The sequence below is a fragment of the Aristolochia californica genome, unplaced genomic scaffold (assembly GCF_029961685.1).
Source record: "Aristolochia californica isolate CCGP_79_NKW_82.1479 unplaced genomic scaffold, dmAriCali1.0.hap1 SCAF_7, whole genome shotgun sequence".
Taxonomy (NCBI): Eukaryota; Viridiplantae; Streptophyta; class Magnoliopsida; order Piperales; family Aristolochiaceae; genus Aristolochia; species Aristolochia californica.
Window position 1 is genome coordinate 7703718 of NW_027182268.1, and position 17564 is coordinate 7721281.

A 17564-nucleotide genomic window follows, 5' to 3' on the forward strand; every position below is an offset into this window, starting at 1 on the left:
CAAGTAACCCACAAAATAAACTCATCACATAATATAGGTCAAAACTCTCACCAGCAATTACAATCAATTTGAGACATTAAACAATTAGAATCAGCCACAGTCCACTTAAATGCTATCATAGACAGTGATGTGTTGTTACGATGATCAATAATTCTCAGAGAAATCTTTGAACTCAGATAATGAACCTCACATTCATAGACACAGAATTTTCACAAAGTTTCTACAAGAACAAAACAAAGAAGCAGAATCAAGAAAAAGAAGATGCAATTTACACAGAAAAGCAAACTTCAACATAAATTGAAAACCCTAAACATCTGAAACTTGCAATGGACTGGCAACTGTTGATTACATTGATAATTCCCGTCAGACCCAGACGTCTGACGCTGTATAGGAAATAGTGTACAGTTGGTAGGAAATAGGGGAAAATAAAGAGCTATTTGATATATTTCCAAAAAGAATACGATTGTGTACACTGTATCAAAACTACCAAAGATCGATTAACAAATAAAATTATCTGCCCTGTACATGAGAAAGCTGACAAGAATATTTGAATTGGTGCTAAGGATCCATTACCCTTCATTCTGCTTCTCTCCTATCTTGAGTCCCGACATCAGTATCACTGTTCCTGTAAATTACAAAATCCAAGAAATACAGAAAATTAGTTTTCCTTTCTTTGAGGGAAATTAATTCTTGGCGAAAAGAAAGAAAGAAAAAAAGGCTTGATGAGAGTTTCCCGCTGAAAAATGCTTCCTGTTTCAGCGTTTCACAAACCTCTCTTGCAGAACTAAGGACCTTGAAAGAACCTGCAGATCCGGCCCTCTATTAGGGACATATCGTCTACTGAGATTCCTTCGTCCGGAGCTGCGACGGATCACACTTTTAGAACAATATGTCATTTAATTTCAAGAAACAACCATTGCTACCGTTCCAATAAAACATAATTCAATTTAACCAGTGAATTCTTAGGTTGCATGAAATGTCTAATCTGTTGTAGTTCTTCGAAATTTTGCCGAGAATAACAATAAAAAAAAAGAAAGATAAAATCCCAGTCGAAGTCATTTGCAAACCTAAAATCAATTCGGAAGAAGGATGGGAGGTCAAGAATGACTAAAGATGAGCAAAAATAAAACAAGAAAAACATCATTAAAAAAATTCTTCCAGGGAAAGAAACTAAACCAACCTTATTTGAATCTCTTGCCCACTGAGGGGAGAAGAAGGCAAAATTCGCTTTGAGAAGAAATTGAAACGTGCATTCATTTTAATAAAGGCTAGCTTCTCTCCAAGATCCTCGCCTAGGTGCGATTCTTCTTTCCTAATCTTCAACAACTGACGGTGAAGAAAAGGATCTTTGTCGCTGGACGCCATGGAAGCTCCAATGGTTGTCCTAGTAGACCATATGTCCCTGAAAGAGAGGCGGATCTTTTCATGGACTTCACGTCTGCGGAAGGTAGTTTAGCGCGAAGGAAGAAAACTCCGAAGAACCCACAAGCCAGCCTTTCTGAGCGCGGGAAGGTTTTTGTATTTATAACAAGGATCAATCAAGAGAAGAGAGGTTGTCGATGCTTCCTGATTCCAGACAGAGAGGGAACGTGTTTTTATTGATCGGATGTGGGTCCACTTCTTTAGATCGGATGTGGGTCTTCTCCTTTAGATCTGATGTGGGTCCACTTCTTTAGATCGGATGTTGCTGGCAGCAAATACATCCCGCCATGACTATCCAATTGGCTTTTACAAGAATCAAAAGGGACAGGCCCGTTGAAGCCCAACATATGGCAACATTTGGGACCAAATAATCCATGACCCGGTTGGAACATTTCTGTTGCATGGGCTCTTGTGCATCAATGCCCTAATCGCTGCCGTCTATTAATGAAGACGTAAGTCAATCAGAGAGCCAACATCTTACCGTTAAACTATTTTCTTTGCATGTAATTTTTAAACACAGCCTCTTAGATGTCATATTTTGAATTTAGTTTGCTTAGATGTCGTATTTGCAAATATATCTAAAGTATAAAGAAGTCTAATATCATAAGGGTTAAGGGTAAAATTAGAAGACAACCAAATTATAAAGACATCCTCTTGGATGTCGTAATTTTTAACTTCACCAAGAACGATGGTTTGCTCGGTTTGATCTCCTTATTATTTGTTTCTATATAAATGTTATTTCAAAAAATTAGAAGATAAATAAAATTAAAAAAGTATAAAAAACTTTATCATGAGTTAAACTTTCATTTTAATCATAATTTTTTTTTTTACTGATACTTTTTTTTGATTGATTTTTATTGATTTATTTTGATTTTAATAAATATTAAAAATTGCAAAAAAATAAGTTTCGTATTCCAATGAAAACTATAGAAAAATAAATCAAGTTCTTTATCATTCACCTTTTACTTCAATTTTATTTTTTATTATTTCCTACAACCAGCACAAGAATTTTTTTAATAATAAAAACTTAGTCAATTTTTTTTAAAAAAATTATAGCTATATGTTGGAAGATGGGTCTAGGTCCACACGACCAAGGAAGGCACACACATCCAAGTGTGTTAGAAGTTGGGCTCAAGCCAATAAGACCAAGGAAAGCTTATACATCCAAGAGATGTGGAAGATGGGTTCAAGGCCCAAAGTCCAAAGTTAAGGACCACGTGGCCATACAGTGATGGCAAGATGGTAAATAAAAAATTATCTCATAGAGATGACATTTGTATAATTAGTTTAAGTTCTAGGGGTATCATTATAATATTATAGTTTTATCAATCTATAAATTGAGCTTAAGGGGAAGGTTAACACACAAATCCATGACCTCTTTTTCCTCGTGTTTTCTCCCAATAGATGTCTCTCTCTTTTTCTCTATGAGATAAATCCATGGGGTGGCATCAAATCGAGCTGGTTCGCGAGCGGCTCCAGCTCGGCTTGGTTCCATTCGATTTATCTGCATTTCAAACTGAGTTTGAGATTCAAATAAGGCTTGTTTAAGTTAACGAGTTGAGCTTGACCGAACCGTGGTTCGGTTCGAAAGCTCGCGAGCCAACTCGTTAACTTAACAAGCGGCACAGGATTTAAAGAGTCGGGAGGCAAGGCGAGACTTTGGGAAATGGGGATCTCTGCCTCTGAACAGGAGCACCGAGTGGGAGGTCGATTGATTTTGACTTTGTTTCTTCCTCTCTCGTTCTCTCGACAGGAATCAAGGAATAGAGATCTCCCTTCGTCACTCGTCAGGTGGTGATTCAGCGAAAATGGAGGGATTTCTTCTTCTTATTCCTCATTCTCTCTCTTCGATTCCTTACTCTCAATCTCTGTCTTGGTCTTTTCCTCTTCGATTTCTTCCTCAGAACTTCTTCCTCGCTGACGGAAGTGATAGAAAGTGGTAAGTTGTTTTATTCATAATCTTTTGGTTTTTTTCTCATTGTCGTCCAAACACTGATTTATTTTTCATTTTTATCTTCTGTATTCCATTATTTATCTTCGATCGAACAAATGCCTCATGCTGATGTTGTTTTAGGAGATCCTTCCTACTTAGTTTTGAAAGGTAAACTCGTTCTCCCTTAATGTTGATTTTTATGTTTTATCTCTTACCATTCTGTTGTGTTGTGCTTTCAAGATACTTCTGGTGAGTTCTCTAAAGTTTTTGCCCAGAATTTTTTTGGTTGATTTTTATTGATGTATTTTGATTTTAATAAATATTATACATTGCAGAAATGGGGGAGATAGTGTTGTGTATATGTTTTGATAAGGAGGTACAAACAAGTCCCTACTTGAGCAGTAAAGAGATTAAAGTTGTGTACAGAAGATTAGCTCACCAGGTTATTTACTTGCTAATGTTATGTTTATATACTTAAAAGTAGTTTCCCTTGTTCTCTGTGTTGTACATTCTATTTAAGTTTATGTAATGTTGGTGCTCTTTTCTTTTCCTAGGAGCTGCTTACATTTAAATAGTATTTACATTGGTCTCATTTTTAAAATTATTATTATTATAGTTAAATTATTATTAGCTATTTTTTAGGTAATAATTATTGATTTGTTATTTTTGTTAATTTTTTAAAAAATTATATGCCTTTTATTTTAAAAATAATTTTGATAGTTTATCATTAAAGAATATATATACTGCCATATAAACCAATTAACTTTACTTTGTGTGTGTTGCTCATTATTTTATAGTTAATACTTTTGTTTGTTAATTTCAAATAAATCAAACAATAAAAACACCAACCAACCTGAAATCTATTAATCACATTAATGGAAGAAATACAATAAATATACCCAAGTTAAATTTAAGAAATTTAAGTTAAATATACAAGTGCCCACTAGAGCCGAAATCTAGTTGTGAAAAGATCAATTTTGGAAAGATTGAGTAGGGGGGGTTAGTCAACATGACTCATGATATGAAGATCAAGCGCATTACTCAGTTCATGTCTTGATGTCGTTAGGGAGCGCCAAAGATCATGTCATGTACATGATTATCCATGACTCAGGAGTTCATGTCCCAAGAGTAAACAGCGGAAAGCGCTTTCCGCCCGATTTTGAGAATCATGTACATGATACTCGCGGGATGCTCTCTCGGGCCTTGTCTCTCGCACATCGTAGCTCTCATTTTCGCTCTCTGGTTCCCGCAACCCTCTCTGGTTCCCGTATCTCTCTTTCATTCCACAACCATCTCTCGTTCTCTGCTCCCTCTCTTGTCTCCACCGTCCCTCTCAGGTCGCTCTCTCTCTCTCTCTCTCTCTCTCTCTCTCTCTCTCTCTCTCTCTCTCTCCGGTCTCCCTCTCTACGACGTCCTTCTCTCCTTCTCGGACTCGCTCTCCCTCTGAACCTCTCGCTCGCTTCTCCCTCTCTCTTATCTCTCTGTCTCTTCTCCCTCTCTTCTCCCTTTCGGCATCTCATTCCCTTCTCCCTCACGCTATTATCTTTTCCCCCAAAAGACCTTCCGATTTCTTACGATTTTCCCTGTTTCAGTTTCGGTTTTCTTCGATTTTGACATTTGGGCTTCGATTTCTTAAAATCTCCTTTTCGGCCTCCCTCTCTTCTCCCTCTCTGCATACCAGCGAAGCACCGCCTCTATCGTTGCCCGCTGAGGAAGACGATGATGGTAGAAAAAATTAAACTATCATCATCAAAATCATTAATTTATAAAATAATTTTTTTATTTAATATATTTATTTATAAAATAATTTTTTTATTTAATATATTTATTTTATAATTACTATATTAAAATAGTGATTTAATAGTCATAATTAAAATATTTTTAAAATAAATATTTGATAAATTATCCTATTGCTATAGTTAATAAAACCAATGGTTTTAAATTTTGTGATAATATATTATTAATTAATAATACATAAAATATATTACGTACAAATATATAATGTGTTAAATTTATGATTAGATCAATTTTTCTCTTAAATTATTCATTTTTAGGTTAAAGTATATCATATGTTATTAATAAATTAATAACTCAACGTATTACTTTCATTTTTGTTATTTATAACGTTATTTATTTATTATTTGTAATTAATCATGTGCATATTTCATTGGCTCAGGTAATTACTATATTAATGCACAATAAAATATCTAATTCAATTAATAAATATATTAATATATTTAATTATACATTAAATAACTTATTCATGTAGTAATAATGGTTGTTTTACCTAATTTTGGGTTTAAGGATTATGTTGTAATTAAGTGTACTGTAAAGGTTTAGAGATTCTCTTGTTTTTTATGTTTTTCTCATGTTGGGACACTAACACTGGAAACTGTTTTTTAGTGCACATGAAGTCGTCAACACTAACACCAAGTGCGAAGATGATCTTCATGTTGGACATGAACTTGATCTTCATGTATCCATTTGGGACCCACATGAATGAACAATTTTAATTCTATATGAAACTGAGGCTTGAATCAAAAACCTCATATCCTAAGAAGATGACCAGAAAATAGACCAAAAGGGGGGCAGGTAAGTGCCTCTCCCTCCCACTAGGAGACACACAGAAAGATTAATCTAATTTGAATGGAATAAATTCGAAATAGATCTCCTTCTTTTATCCTATGTATTCATGTTGATGTTCATTTGAGTTTTTTTAACCGAGTTCACTCAGACCGAATCACTTGTCAACAACCCATTAAGTCATGAAACCATGATAACCATATTCTATCGAGTTATACTTTGTCCATATCATTTTTATAAGGGTACCCCTTCATTTGATATGTAGCATTTAATAGGTTAATATGCCCTTAAGAGAGTCACAAGACTCACAACCACCTCCCTTTCCCTGCATTGGATTCTCTTCTTGAATTGAACCCTTAACAGAGTTTCAGTCAAAAGGTGCAGGCCTCCCTCCCCTCTCTGAGAAAATCTGAACCTCTCCTCAACTCAACTCAACTGATCTCAAGTCTAGTCCAGTCCCTATTCACTAAAGCTTGCATGGCAGATTGGCACGAGCCGTTCAATCAGCTCCCTTGTCTACTTTAGTGCCCAGTTACCCCACCCCACATTTAAAGGGACTGATTTTATCAATTCCCAGACTTTTGACCATATTTCCAATCTGTGCTTATTTTTTCTGCCGAAAGGACTTCTCCTTCTGGGTTGGCAAAGCGGTTTGCTGTCTCGTCCATGGCCAAAACCAGGTCAGAGAGTGGTCAGGCACTCCATTTCGTTTCTTCACTCCGCCTTGCCCCGGACCCCTTTCTCAAAAGAATGGTAAAGACGTGTGGACTGCGACTGTTCTTCATTCATTTTTTGCAGGTTTTGCACCAGTAAGGGCCCCTGAAAGAGCTTAAAAAGGGAGAGAATGTGTTCATCAGCGGCTACTGGCTTAATCAATGGAGCATAAACAATGTTTTTTCTTTTTACAGTGATGGCAAGATGCCCATGTTTCTTGTTGGATGGCCGAACATTAAGATTTTAACCTGAGAGATCGAAGAGGTTGAGTGCGTTCTTTTAGTCTACTAAGAGAGGATGATTCAGATAATGGTCGTAGTCAAAGGCCTTTATCAACTGTAAGAATCAATTCAATTTTTTAATTTCAATCCAAAAGTCTCAACTCAAAACAAACCATAGTGAGATAATGAGAGCAGATGGAACAGATCGTACCAGAACACGCAAGCCACAAAACCAGGGGCCTCATTCTAATGTTTTTAAAGAATTTCATTCCACCTGTTCACAAGTCATAACTAGTGTTCAGATCATACCGCTCTTTGGTGTCTTCACACTCGAGATGGAATACAGATAGATGATCGTAAATATGATTTCTTGGGCTGTTTGTGGCCATGCAACAGTACAGAAATTTATATAACAAAAACCACTTTGACAGTGAGAATGTGCCAAGCAGTCTAGGCTTCAATCCACCACGTTCAAAATTGACAGTATCAGAAATCATTCAACATCAAACGTCCTTTCTTTTTAACTCGGAATCCATGAAACAAATTACCAGCTTATAAAACACATCTAGCTAACATCTAATATTGATGAAGGGACTAGCAAAACCAACAATTTCAACCTAGGCACTTTAGGATGTATCCAGTCTTTACTAAAGAGATAAAATAGAAAGACAGAAAAATCGTAAAACCCATCTCAGGTAGCATCAGCTTAATCCTCTTCCTCCTCGTCTCCATCTCCACCAGCAGCTTTCTTTGCAGCTGCCTTCTGGTTCCTTCGCTTCACTCTTCCCGGGCGTCCACCTCCAAGGGGACTTGTCAATGAGAAGTCGATATGTTTTTGGGAATCAACCCTCACCAGGAAGGAGGGAATGTTAACTACTTGCCTCCCAACCCTTTAAACAAAATAAAACATCATATTAGCTACTAAGGATAGAGATTAATTGGTTCAAGCTTCTTATTCACTATAACCTTTCAAAATTCACCACGCCAGGATCAAAATACATAAATCTGATTGTGGGATCAAAGAAGAAAATAAACGAAAGGAAAGAAAGAAGCAACTCTTCAACAAATTCCTGACCCACAACAAATAAAAACATTGTTGGAAGTTCAGATAGGGGCCTCCATGGCTACAAGACCAAGCCAATTAATAAACTATCAAGTAACCCACAAAATAAACTCATTACATAAAAGCATGAAGCAATAATATAAATCAAAACTCTCACGAGCAATTAAATCAATTTAAGATATTAAACAATTAGAGTCATTCACAACCCACTTAAAGTCTATCACAGACAGTGATATGATATGATGATCAATTCCCAGAGAAAGCTTTAACTCAGATAATGAATCTCACATTCACTGACACAGAATTTTCACAAAGTTTCTACAAGAACAAAAAACAAGCAAAATCCAGAAAAAAAGAAGATGAGATTTAAACAGAAAAGCAAACTTCAATCCAAACTGAAAACCCACTCCCAATTTAGGTACCGCAACACTACCAAAGAGCAGTCCAGTGACATAACTAAGGTGTGCTAACAAAAAAAATAGACATTGCAGCATTTGCCTATGGATTTCTAATGTGGTCCCCTAAAGAAACAGGTCAGCACAAGGATTGTGCTATTAGACAAGAGGCATCATATTCTAACTAGTGAACGACTTTCGAGTAGAAACAGCAACAAGAACCTTTTCCCAAGAGGCATACTGGGGATGATGTTTTATGCTGGCAAGGAGACTACCTAGAACAACTTTCTTTCAGAAAACCTGGGAACCAGAGTTAAGAAAACACAGATGTACTTAGCATTTAGAAAAACCAAAACATGGGAAAGAATTAAGTATGACAATATATTTCATCCACACATTAAATGCATCTAGGAAACACAATAGTGCTTAGAAATCATCTTACAATGGAACAAATTGATGTAGTATTTTACTGACTCATTTACCTGATGTGCCTTTGCCTAATAAGCACACGAGCATGATGGATTGACTTAGCCATTCCTGACTTGAACACAAGAGTCTGCAGTCGGCGTTCAAGAAAATTCTCAACAGTCAGGGCCAAAACATAATCTAGTTTGTTCTGGGTCTCATCCAAGAGCCCATATCTGTTCATCCTGCGAAGAAGAGCCTCGCCTTCAAAGATTCTACGAGGGTTCTTCTCATCAAGGGTCAAAAGTTCTCTAGCTGCATTTCTGATGCGGCTCAAAGCATATTGAACCCTCCAGAGCTCCCTCTTACACCTGAGCCCATACTCACCAACAAGCTTGAGCTCTGCATCAAGACGCTCCTTTTCATAGGGACGACGAGGCTTCTTAAAAGTCTTCCCATCTGAGAAGATTCAGTATTTTGCTATGTCAACAGTTGTGCTAGATGCAAAATATATTTTCAGATTAACAGTAACCAGCTAATTCAAAGAAGAAAGTTCCAACAAAAACTTTACCAGTGAATTTAAAACTAAGTGCTAACAATTTCGTTTTTATCATAGTAAACCAAACTTTATCACCAGGTTCTCTACCATTTGGAAATAAAGTTGAAAACACTGACCCCTTAAAGGAAAATCAAATCTACCAATGCATAAGAGCTGAATATTGTATCTGCTCGTTTTGGAGATATAAACATCCATATTATGTCAACGGATGCATGTTAAACAACAGAAGAGAAAATAGAAAATTGGACTAGCCCACCACAGGAAAAGACATTTCATCCTTGGATAAATGTCTGCGCCTAGTAGCAAGCATTAGGAACTACATTTGAAGCCAGGTCTTAACAATATTTAAACAAAACATACAAGCAAAACAGTGGAGTCAGAATTAAAACCCCATATCACAAGCAATTAGTTGCAAAAAGCAAAACATTGATGGGCGAGAAAGTTTTGTAATACAAGAATGTAGTAGTTAATATCTTAACAATATTTAAACAAAAAATACAGCAATTTCAACAAAATTGTACAACCAAAAAAGTGGAATTAGAATTTAAACCCATATAACAAGCAATCAGTTGCAATATATATATTGATGAGCGATAAAAATTTGTAATACAAGAATGTAGTAGTTAATATCTTAACAAAAAAATGCAACATGGGAAAAAAAGACAGTTAAACCATGACCATCGCCGATCCTACCTATAGTAGGAGGAAGTTCGTATAAATATCAGCAAACCGTCTGAAGACCTTCGAGCGCCGGCAATACTTTAACTAGGATAAAGAAGAAATGGAAGCAACTATGCCATATCTTAAACCCCAAAGCCATGGAAAACAACTGAGAAGGCACAATATTGACGATCTTGAAAGAAAGGAGCAAGATATCGGATACGGAAACAAGGATCAATATGTGAAACAGGAAATAAATAATTTGGGAAACAGAGAGAGCCGAAAGAGACTTTACAGAAACAACGTTTACAGAAAGAGGGAGAAAACAAGTATCAAAATGCCGTGAAAATAGGAAACAAGGAACTTCGTAAACAGAGAACCGATAGAGATAAATTCTTGCAACAATGGAGATCTATAGACATATATCTACTGCGGAACCAGCACAACTCCAGAACTTACAATTGAAAAGGCATATCAAAATTAAGAAACAAATTTACATCAAGGGGGAAGGATCAAAATGAGTGAAAAAGAAAATAAAGGGTTTCGGAAACAGAGGGGCAAAAGAGTTAAATACTTGCAAACATAGAGGCCCAAAGACATAAATCTACTCCTGAACCAAAACAACGCCAGAATTTACAATATCATTGAAGAGAAAGATGAAGATTAAGAAACAACATTTAAATAAAGGGGAAAAGATTACAGTTCCGATAGAAGCTGACGTGAACCATCTTCTACTCTGTCGCCGATTTCTTTCTTCGACCCTCTCAGAACCCTACTCGACAGTCTTAGCGAAGAACGGAATTTATAGGCAACCAAACCCTAGAAGAGAAGATAACGGGCTGCTTTCCCGTCTATGGCCCAGCCAATACTCACTCGATAGCTGTAATGGGCAAATGCCCGGCAAATAATTGGATTTGGGCCGGGCTTTGCTTCTTACAAAAACCAGGTAGCACTCGAGGAGCTGAGTCGACTCAGACTAACCCCATTTGGACCAGAGAGATGCATCGAGAAGGAGGGACATAAGTTTGAGTAAGGGGGGGGGGGGGGGGGGGTTAGTCATCTTGAAGGACGAGATGATCTTCAACCGCATAACGCCCTTCAACACTTGAAGTCATTAGTGGAGCGCAGATAAAGCTTCATCTCGATGCAGGGGATGAAGGGGTCCTTCATCTCCACGGTTTAATTTCGATCATCTAGAAGAAGGCCTTGTTTGATCTTCTTTGAATTGAAGGACGGGTGACACTGGCTTTTTCCCCTCTCTCTCCTCGCACCCCCCCCCCCCCCCTCGCGCATCGTCATTTCTCATTTTTCTTCCTCTCTCTGGCACTCCCTCTCTCGTCTCCCTACGCCCCCGATGTCGCTGCTGCCTCTCTCCTCTCGGATTCTCGTCTCCGCCCTCCATCTCTGCTCCCTCTCTTCTCCGGCCTCCTTTTCTAGGACTCGCCCTCTCTCGCACCCCCTCTCTCGTCTCCATGCCTCCCTCTCTTCTCTCGTACTCGCTTTCCGTTTTCTCTCTCGCTTCTCTCTCTTATCCCTCTCGACCTCCTTTTCTTCTCTCTTTTCTCCCTTTCAGCCTCCCACTCCCTTCTCTCTCTGGTTATTCTCCTTTCCCCCAAAATACCTTTCAATTTTTTATTGATTAGGGTTTAGGGACGTGCGCATGAAAATTTACACAGAGCCCCAGACAAATATTATAGGTTACTGGGTTTTGTTTGTTCAAAATGACATTGTTGTTGGAGAAGGCCTATGATTGAAGACATATTTACCGATTTGTTTCTGAAATTATTGTGACTTATCATGGGAAATTACCTGTTGAGAGATTTTGGCATTCGGGTGAAATTTTGAAATAATATCTTAGATTGATTCTTTTTGGAACCATTAGCCTTAGAAGCATTCTATGCTGGAGAATAGAATTTCTCTTTTCTGGAATTTAAGATTAAATTTTGGCATTCAAGTGAAATTATTGTGTAATTATCATGGAAAATTGCCTGTGCAGCGAGATTTTAACACTCAGTAAAGTTTTGGATTAATGTCTTGGATTGATTGTTTTTTAACCATTAACCTGAAAAGTATTTTCTGCTAGAGAATAGAATTTCTCTGTTCTGGAGTTGAAGATAAAGTTTTGTTTACATGGCTAAGCTTCTACATTATCACAAGATTAGATCTGATATGAGATAAAAAGGCAAAGAAAAGCACAAATGAGTTTCTTTCTTGCTCTTAGGAATTTTTTGGTTGGTTGTTGTGCCACATATTTTCTTAAGAGCCAAAAGATTGAGGGAATAAAAGGCTTAGCAGGATTTGATGGGTCCAAGTAGTGCTTTTAAGAGGTAATAATTGGAATGGCTAAGATTATGGGTAGAGGTCATCCTTTGATCCATCAGTTTACCCCATTTTTTTACCTATTTTTCCCAATCACTTGGGAGCGGTAAATGAGATTATATGGGTGAATAGGTGAATAAATGGGTTATGTAAGTTGTAGAAAGCATAAACTAACATAATCTAAGGCATCCTTAAGCATAAGCAGGTATTGGGTAGTTTCTATTTATATTCGGTCTATTTTATAATAGTATGCAAGTGTTAGACAACCTTCCCAGAATCCTGGATGAAACAATAATATGGGGCATAGAGTGAAAGTGCCTGCATTAGGTTCTAGATTTTAGGAGGTCATAGAACTGCACCTGGGATATCAATTGAGGTCTACAAATAGGAAATTGGATGTTGTTGCCTATGTCAGCTTCCTATTGAAGATTAATGGTGGAGCGAAGGAATCAAGTTTGGTCAATGTCACTAACTTGGTTATGTAGTAATGTTGGAGGTCTGTTAATCTCCCGTCAATGTTAAAACTCAAAAGAACAAAAAGAGCCTTCATAATTGAGAAAACTAAATTTTGTTCCCTAGTTGTGGTCCTCAAATAAAATATAATTAAAGTATGTATTTGATTAATTAATTATTTTAATTTTGTCAAAATATATTATTAATTAATACCATGTAAAAAATTTATCTTATGTTATTCATATAATACTTTTTATTCATTAATCATATTTATTTTTTATTTACTCTATTGTATTAGTGATTTAATAGTGGTAATTGAAATATTGTTAACTCAAGCACTTGGTTTAATTAACTTATTTTTATAATTAATAAAATCAATGGTTTTAAATTTTGAAGATGAAGATGAAAATGAACTTGTCCATACCAACACCCTATTTCGAAGATTTCGAATATGAACTTGTCCACACTAACACCCATTTTGAATATGAAGATCATGTAAATGCATGAGACGAAGATGAAGATCAAATTTCCAATTTGTTGATTAACCCCCCCTAAAACAAGAAACATAACCCAATTCAATTCAAGGAAGTATGGGTCGACCTCTCAACCCACTAATGGCCATGGAGTGCGGATGGGTCGACCTCCACTCTTGGTCCAGTCAAATTTTAAAAAATAAAGGTATTCATTTAAAGAATAATAATATTTGGGTATTTTTTTAATTATTGGATAAATTTAGTGTTTCTTAAATACAAGATTTTATTTTTTATCTATTTTATATTTTATACCTTATTTTATATTAAAATAAAAAATTATGTTAAAGATTTAATGGATTCAAACCTCATGACCACCGGCCGGGGGGGGTGTTTCAGGGCTACCTAATTTCGTGAACCATGGATGGACCGGATCTGCTTTGCTTGATTGTTGCGAGTGCGACAGACTTCGCACACTGGACAGTTCCATCACCTCGCCACCGATCCAACTCGTTCAACATCGCGTCTGAGACTTCGTTAATCTGTGAGCCCACCAGCTCCAAAAAACCGTGCGAGCCCAAGACATGAGTGTACGGACACGATGCCTTGGTCGGTGGTAGACTGGTAGTTGTCGTCCAGGATTTAAAGCATCTGTGTCTGTATCAGATGAAAGATTAAAATCAGCGAACGGCCAGGATCTGTTCTCACCAACTGAGCTGTCGCGCCGCGTGTAAATTAAGTTTGTTCACCCGCTTGTGAGGTTGGATTGCATAAACACGGTAAATAATGGGAAGTACTTGGCAAAATTTAATTTTATATTTATATTTAATATTATAAAATTTCGGTTATCTAATTTTCTTATCGTGGGTGTATTTATATTTGTCTCTTCGTGCTTTTTTTCTCCACTCACTTCCGCCTTCCGTTTCTCTCCGTCGGAGCCCTTTCTCCTGCTTTCTGGATCGGAAAGGGGAAGGGCTTGAATTTCTCCGGCTGGTGACCTAGTTTTGAGTGTAGGATATTGGTTCTCGACATCTTGTTCTTTGGTTTCACTTCTATAGAGCGGTTTTGGTTTATTTTTTATTATGCAGATAGTTAATTTGTTTTGGCTGTCATTGTAGCAGAATCGTTGGAAGGTTGGTTTAGAGAAATGGCAACCGTGGCAGCTAACATTGGTATGATGGATAGTGCTTATTTTGTAGGGAGGAATGAAATTCTGTCATGGATTAACGCCACTCTTCAGCTTAATCTCAGCAAAGTGGAAGAGGTATGGGACGTGTTAGTTTGGTTTTTCTTTGACCGGTTTAGCATATTTTTCCTCATGTTCTTCTATTAGTCGAGTGAAATGCGGGTCTTTTTTGTGAGAATGGTTGAATGCATTTGGTTGTCTTGCAAATTTTGCTGCATTTGTTTGGTCAGGCGGCGTCTGGTGCTGTTCAGTGTCAGATGATGGATATGACCCATCCTGGAGTTGTTCCAATGCACAAGGTATGCACAAACATGTACTATTTTTCCTCTGGTTCATGTTGGATCTGTATTTCGGGGATGGTTTGTTGGATTTGATCTTGTTGCAGGTGAATTTTGAAGCCAAGACAGAGTATGACATGATTCAGAATTACAAACTTCTCCAAGAAGTATTCAACAAGTTAAAGATAGATAAGGTATTCGGTTATTTCTCATGAATGAATGAGTTTGTTATTTTCCGTAGCTGGATGCCTCCAAATTGACAAATTCAGGGTGGTTTTTCATCTACAGTTTTTATCTGTAGAAATCTTCTGAAATCTATTTAGTATCTGCAGACTCTATTTGACTGGAGTGTCTTCTTTCTATCTTGTCAATGTGCTAGCATATTGAAGTCAACAAACTTGTTAAAGGACGACCACTGGACAACTTGGAGTTCTTGCAATGGCTAAAGCGTTACTGTGACTCTGTCAATGGCGGCATTATGAATGAGTATACAGTCCGCTTCCCCTCTTATATGCCTTTTCTGAATGTTGGTTCTATATACACAATGCTAGAAACCCACCATGTTGCCATTAGAGTAAAGGCATGATCCATCGGCACAATCCTTGATGTACTTCAATTTTCCCTCCTCTGTTAAATGCTCTTTTGCTAAATTATGGAGGGAATTTTCTCAGAGATGTGCATGATCTATTGTACACTTATCTGATGTATTTTTATCCTAGGAATTATAACCCTGTGGAGCGAAGAAACAAGGTGAAAGATAAGAATTCAAAGGTGTCTCAGAAAGGCTCAAAATCACTACAAGCAAATAACATGGCTACTATTGGTTCTTTTGATGGGTCTTTGAGTGCTGCTGGTCAGTTCCTTAATATGGTGCATGGTTTCTGTTCTTTTATGTTATCATGCTGCTATTAAGATCACTTTGTGTATGCAGGTTCCAAGCCTGGAAAACTGATTGCTGTGCAAGCTGGTGCAAATACTGTGGGGCAGATTCAACAATTGACTGAGCAGGTCAATTATTAAGTGCATTTTCTGTTGTTTGTTTAACATACTATGTAAGCAAATAGATCCCTCCAAATATTGGTCCTGAAACATGGTTTGAAAAATTAATCTCTATTGTATTTCTGCCTTGTGCAGCAGAGATAAGAACTTCAAATTTTTATTACTATGATTTTTTCGTAGTATTGATTTAATTGGAGTGATTTACTGTGAGAATCAGTTCTTAAGATCACAAGGTGGTAGTAGAGTAGTAGTAGTTGAAACAATGTTTACAAAGTTTCAATAATTTTTGCTGTCACATCAAATGGTATCTAGAAAGGCAATTTAAAAAAAAATGGCATCTAGGAATCATCGGGCAATGAAAATCATTGAAGCGCAAAAATTTATTTCAAAATTAGAAAGTTGCTTCCAATATCCTATTTGCTTGTATCTTGGTAAAAAAAAAATCTCTGTTTTATTCTTTTTTTGCTTGAGTTGGCCAGCCAGTCTAATTGGACATAGAAAAAACCCATTCAAAAGGAAATGGCAGCTTTTGTATGGACACCAAAAACCTCTGTGGATCTTGTGTCAAATTAATGGGTCTTATTTTTCGGTTAATCATTATTGTGTTTTTATGGCATACAGGTAACCACCCTCAAGGTTTCAGTTAGTCAGTTAGAAAAAGAAAGAGATTTCTATTTTGGGAAGTTGCGGGACATAGAAATCCTATGCCAATCTCCTGAGTTGGAGCAACTACCTGTATGTGCTTCTAGTCTCAACTTAATTCTTTTATTTGAGCAATTATGTCTTGGTTTTGAATGTAGAGCTGGGAGCCTTTCCGTCTTGTCTTTGTGTTTGTTTGCCCTTTACCTCGGTCATTAATTTCCATTAATAATTTCCTTCTCTAAATATTATATACTGCTAAAAGATAATAAGTGAAGGCCTTGAATTCTGAAACAAAAATATTGTTTTCTGTATAAAAATGTTTTCTCTCCACGTTTCCTTTCACCACATTTTGTGATGCAGAAGAAGACAAAATAATATAGCAGGTTCATTCTTATTACTGCATTAGAGCTTTAGTGTTTCTAACAGAGTTTCTACACTTTCAGAACATAAAAGTAGTAAATATTCTAACAGATCATGTTTGGGATTAACAGAACCACAATTCCTTTTTGATCAATTGTAATAACCTTTTTTCTTTTCTGGTGTCCATTTTATGAATATGGGTGTCATCTGCTTTCAATTACTTGTCATGGAATATGTGCTGGATTAGTAAGAAACCCTTGAGAAATTAAAAGATTTTTTTCATGTTCCAGTAGGAAAAGTTGAAGACCTTGAATTCTGTACGTAGGAATAAAAGCAATCTCTTAAATTATTTGGCCGCTGTGCTTGTAGCATTCATACAATTTACACAAAGTTTCTTCGATGCAGGTGGCAACAGCAATTCGCAAAATACTATACTCAGCTGATGCAAAGGAATCTGCATTTTCCCAAGCTCAAGAACTTATAAACACCGTTGACGATGCTGCTGCAGAAGAAGGACATGAATCGGAGTGAATATATCAATGTGACTATGTTAGGACATCTAACTCTTCATCTTACTGAACACTTAAACAGTCGTTGTTGGTAATGAACAAAAGCCAGTACCCGACGGGCTGATTAATTGCAGACATTGGCAAGAACCTTAAACACCAAGAACTGGGTGTTGTAGTTCAAAGCCAAGAAATTGCAGAACATAAACAACTTCGTCACACTGATTTGGTACCAATCATCCAGAGTCTTTTGCATTTTATCTTGTGATCGTCTGATACTTTTTCGGTTCTTCTTGCTCCCAGAATGTGGTTTGGTACCAATATGATTTATTTACAGAAGCCATCTTCCAGTATTGAACGTGTCTTGATAGGCAATCCGAGTCTTTTCCATTTTAT

The 17564-nt window shown here is 36.8% G+C and overlaps 2 protein-coding genes and 1 long non-coding RNA gene across 4 annotated transcripts; 1 reads left to right on the forward strand and 2 right to left on the reverse strand.

The window, feature by feature from the left end:
• Positions 1–586: 586 nt before the first annotated feature.
• On the reverse strand, positions 587–1270 carry LOC137935954 (uncharacterized). The gene is made up of 3 exons (XR_011109505.1): positions 1181–1270; positions 772–861; positions 587–625 (listed from the first exon to the last, which is right to left on the reverse strand). It is a non-coding gene; the product is annotated as an uncharacterized lncRNA (long non-coding RNA).
• Positions 1271–7251: 5981 nt separating this feature from the next.
• Positions 7252–10744, reverse strand: LOC137936548 (small ribosomal subunit protein uS4y). The gene is made up of 3 exons (XM_068781292.1): positions 10656–10744; positions 8814–9195; positions 7252–7763 (listed from the first exon to the last, which is right to left on the reverse strand). The coding sequence occupies exons 1-3, from the start codon at positions 10681–10683 to the stop codon at positions 7580–7582; spliced, it is 594 nt and encodes a 197-aa protein (XP_068637393.1). The 5' UTR covers positions 10684–10744; the 3' UTR covers positions 7252–7579.
• Positions 10745–14112: 3368 nt separating this feature from the next.
• LOC137936367 (microtubule-associated protein RP/EB family member 1B-like) lies at positions 14113–17428 on the forward strand. Of its 2 annotated transcripts, none has more exons than XM_068780978.1 (9): positions 14113–14207; positions 14316–14461; positions 14614–14682; positions 14769–14855; positions 15041–15147; positions 15381–15514; positions 15593–15669; positions 16282–16395; positions 17068–17428. In XM_068780978.1, the coding sequence occupies exons 2-9, from the start codon at positions 14345–14347 to the stop codon at positions 17191–17193; spliced, it is 831 nt and encodes a 276-aa protein (XP_068637079.1). In that variant the 5' UTR covers positions 14113–14207; positions 14316–14344; the 3' UTR covers positions 17194–17428. The 2 variants fall into 2 exon arrangements, with proteins under 2 accessions (XP_068637079.1, XP_068637078.1); XM_068780977.1 differs by having other exon boundaries at positions 14319–14461.
• Positions 17429–17564: the final 136 nt, after the last annotated feature.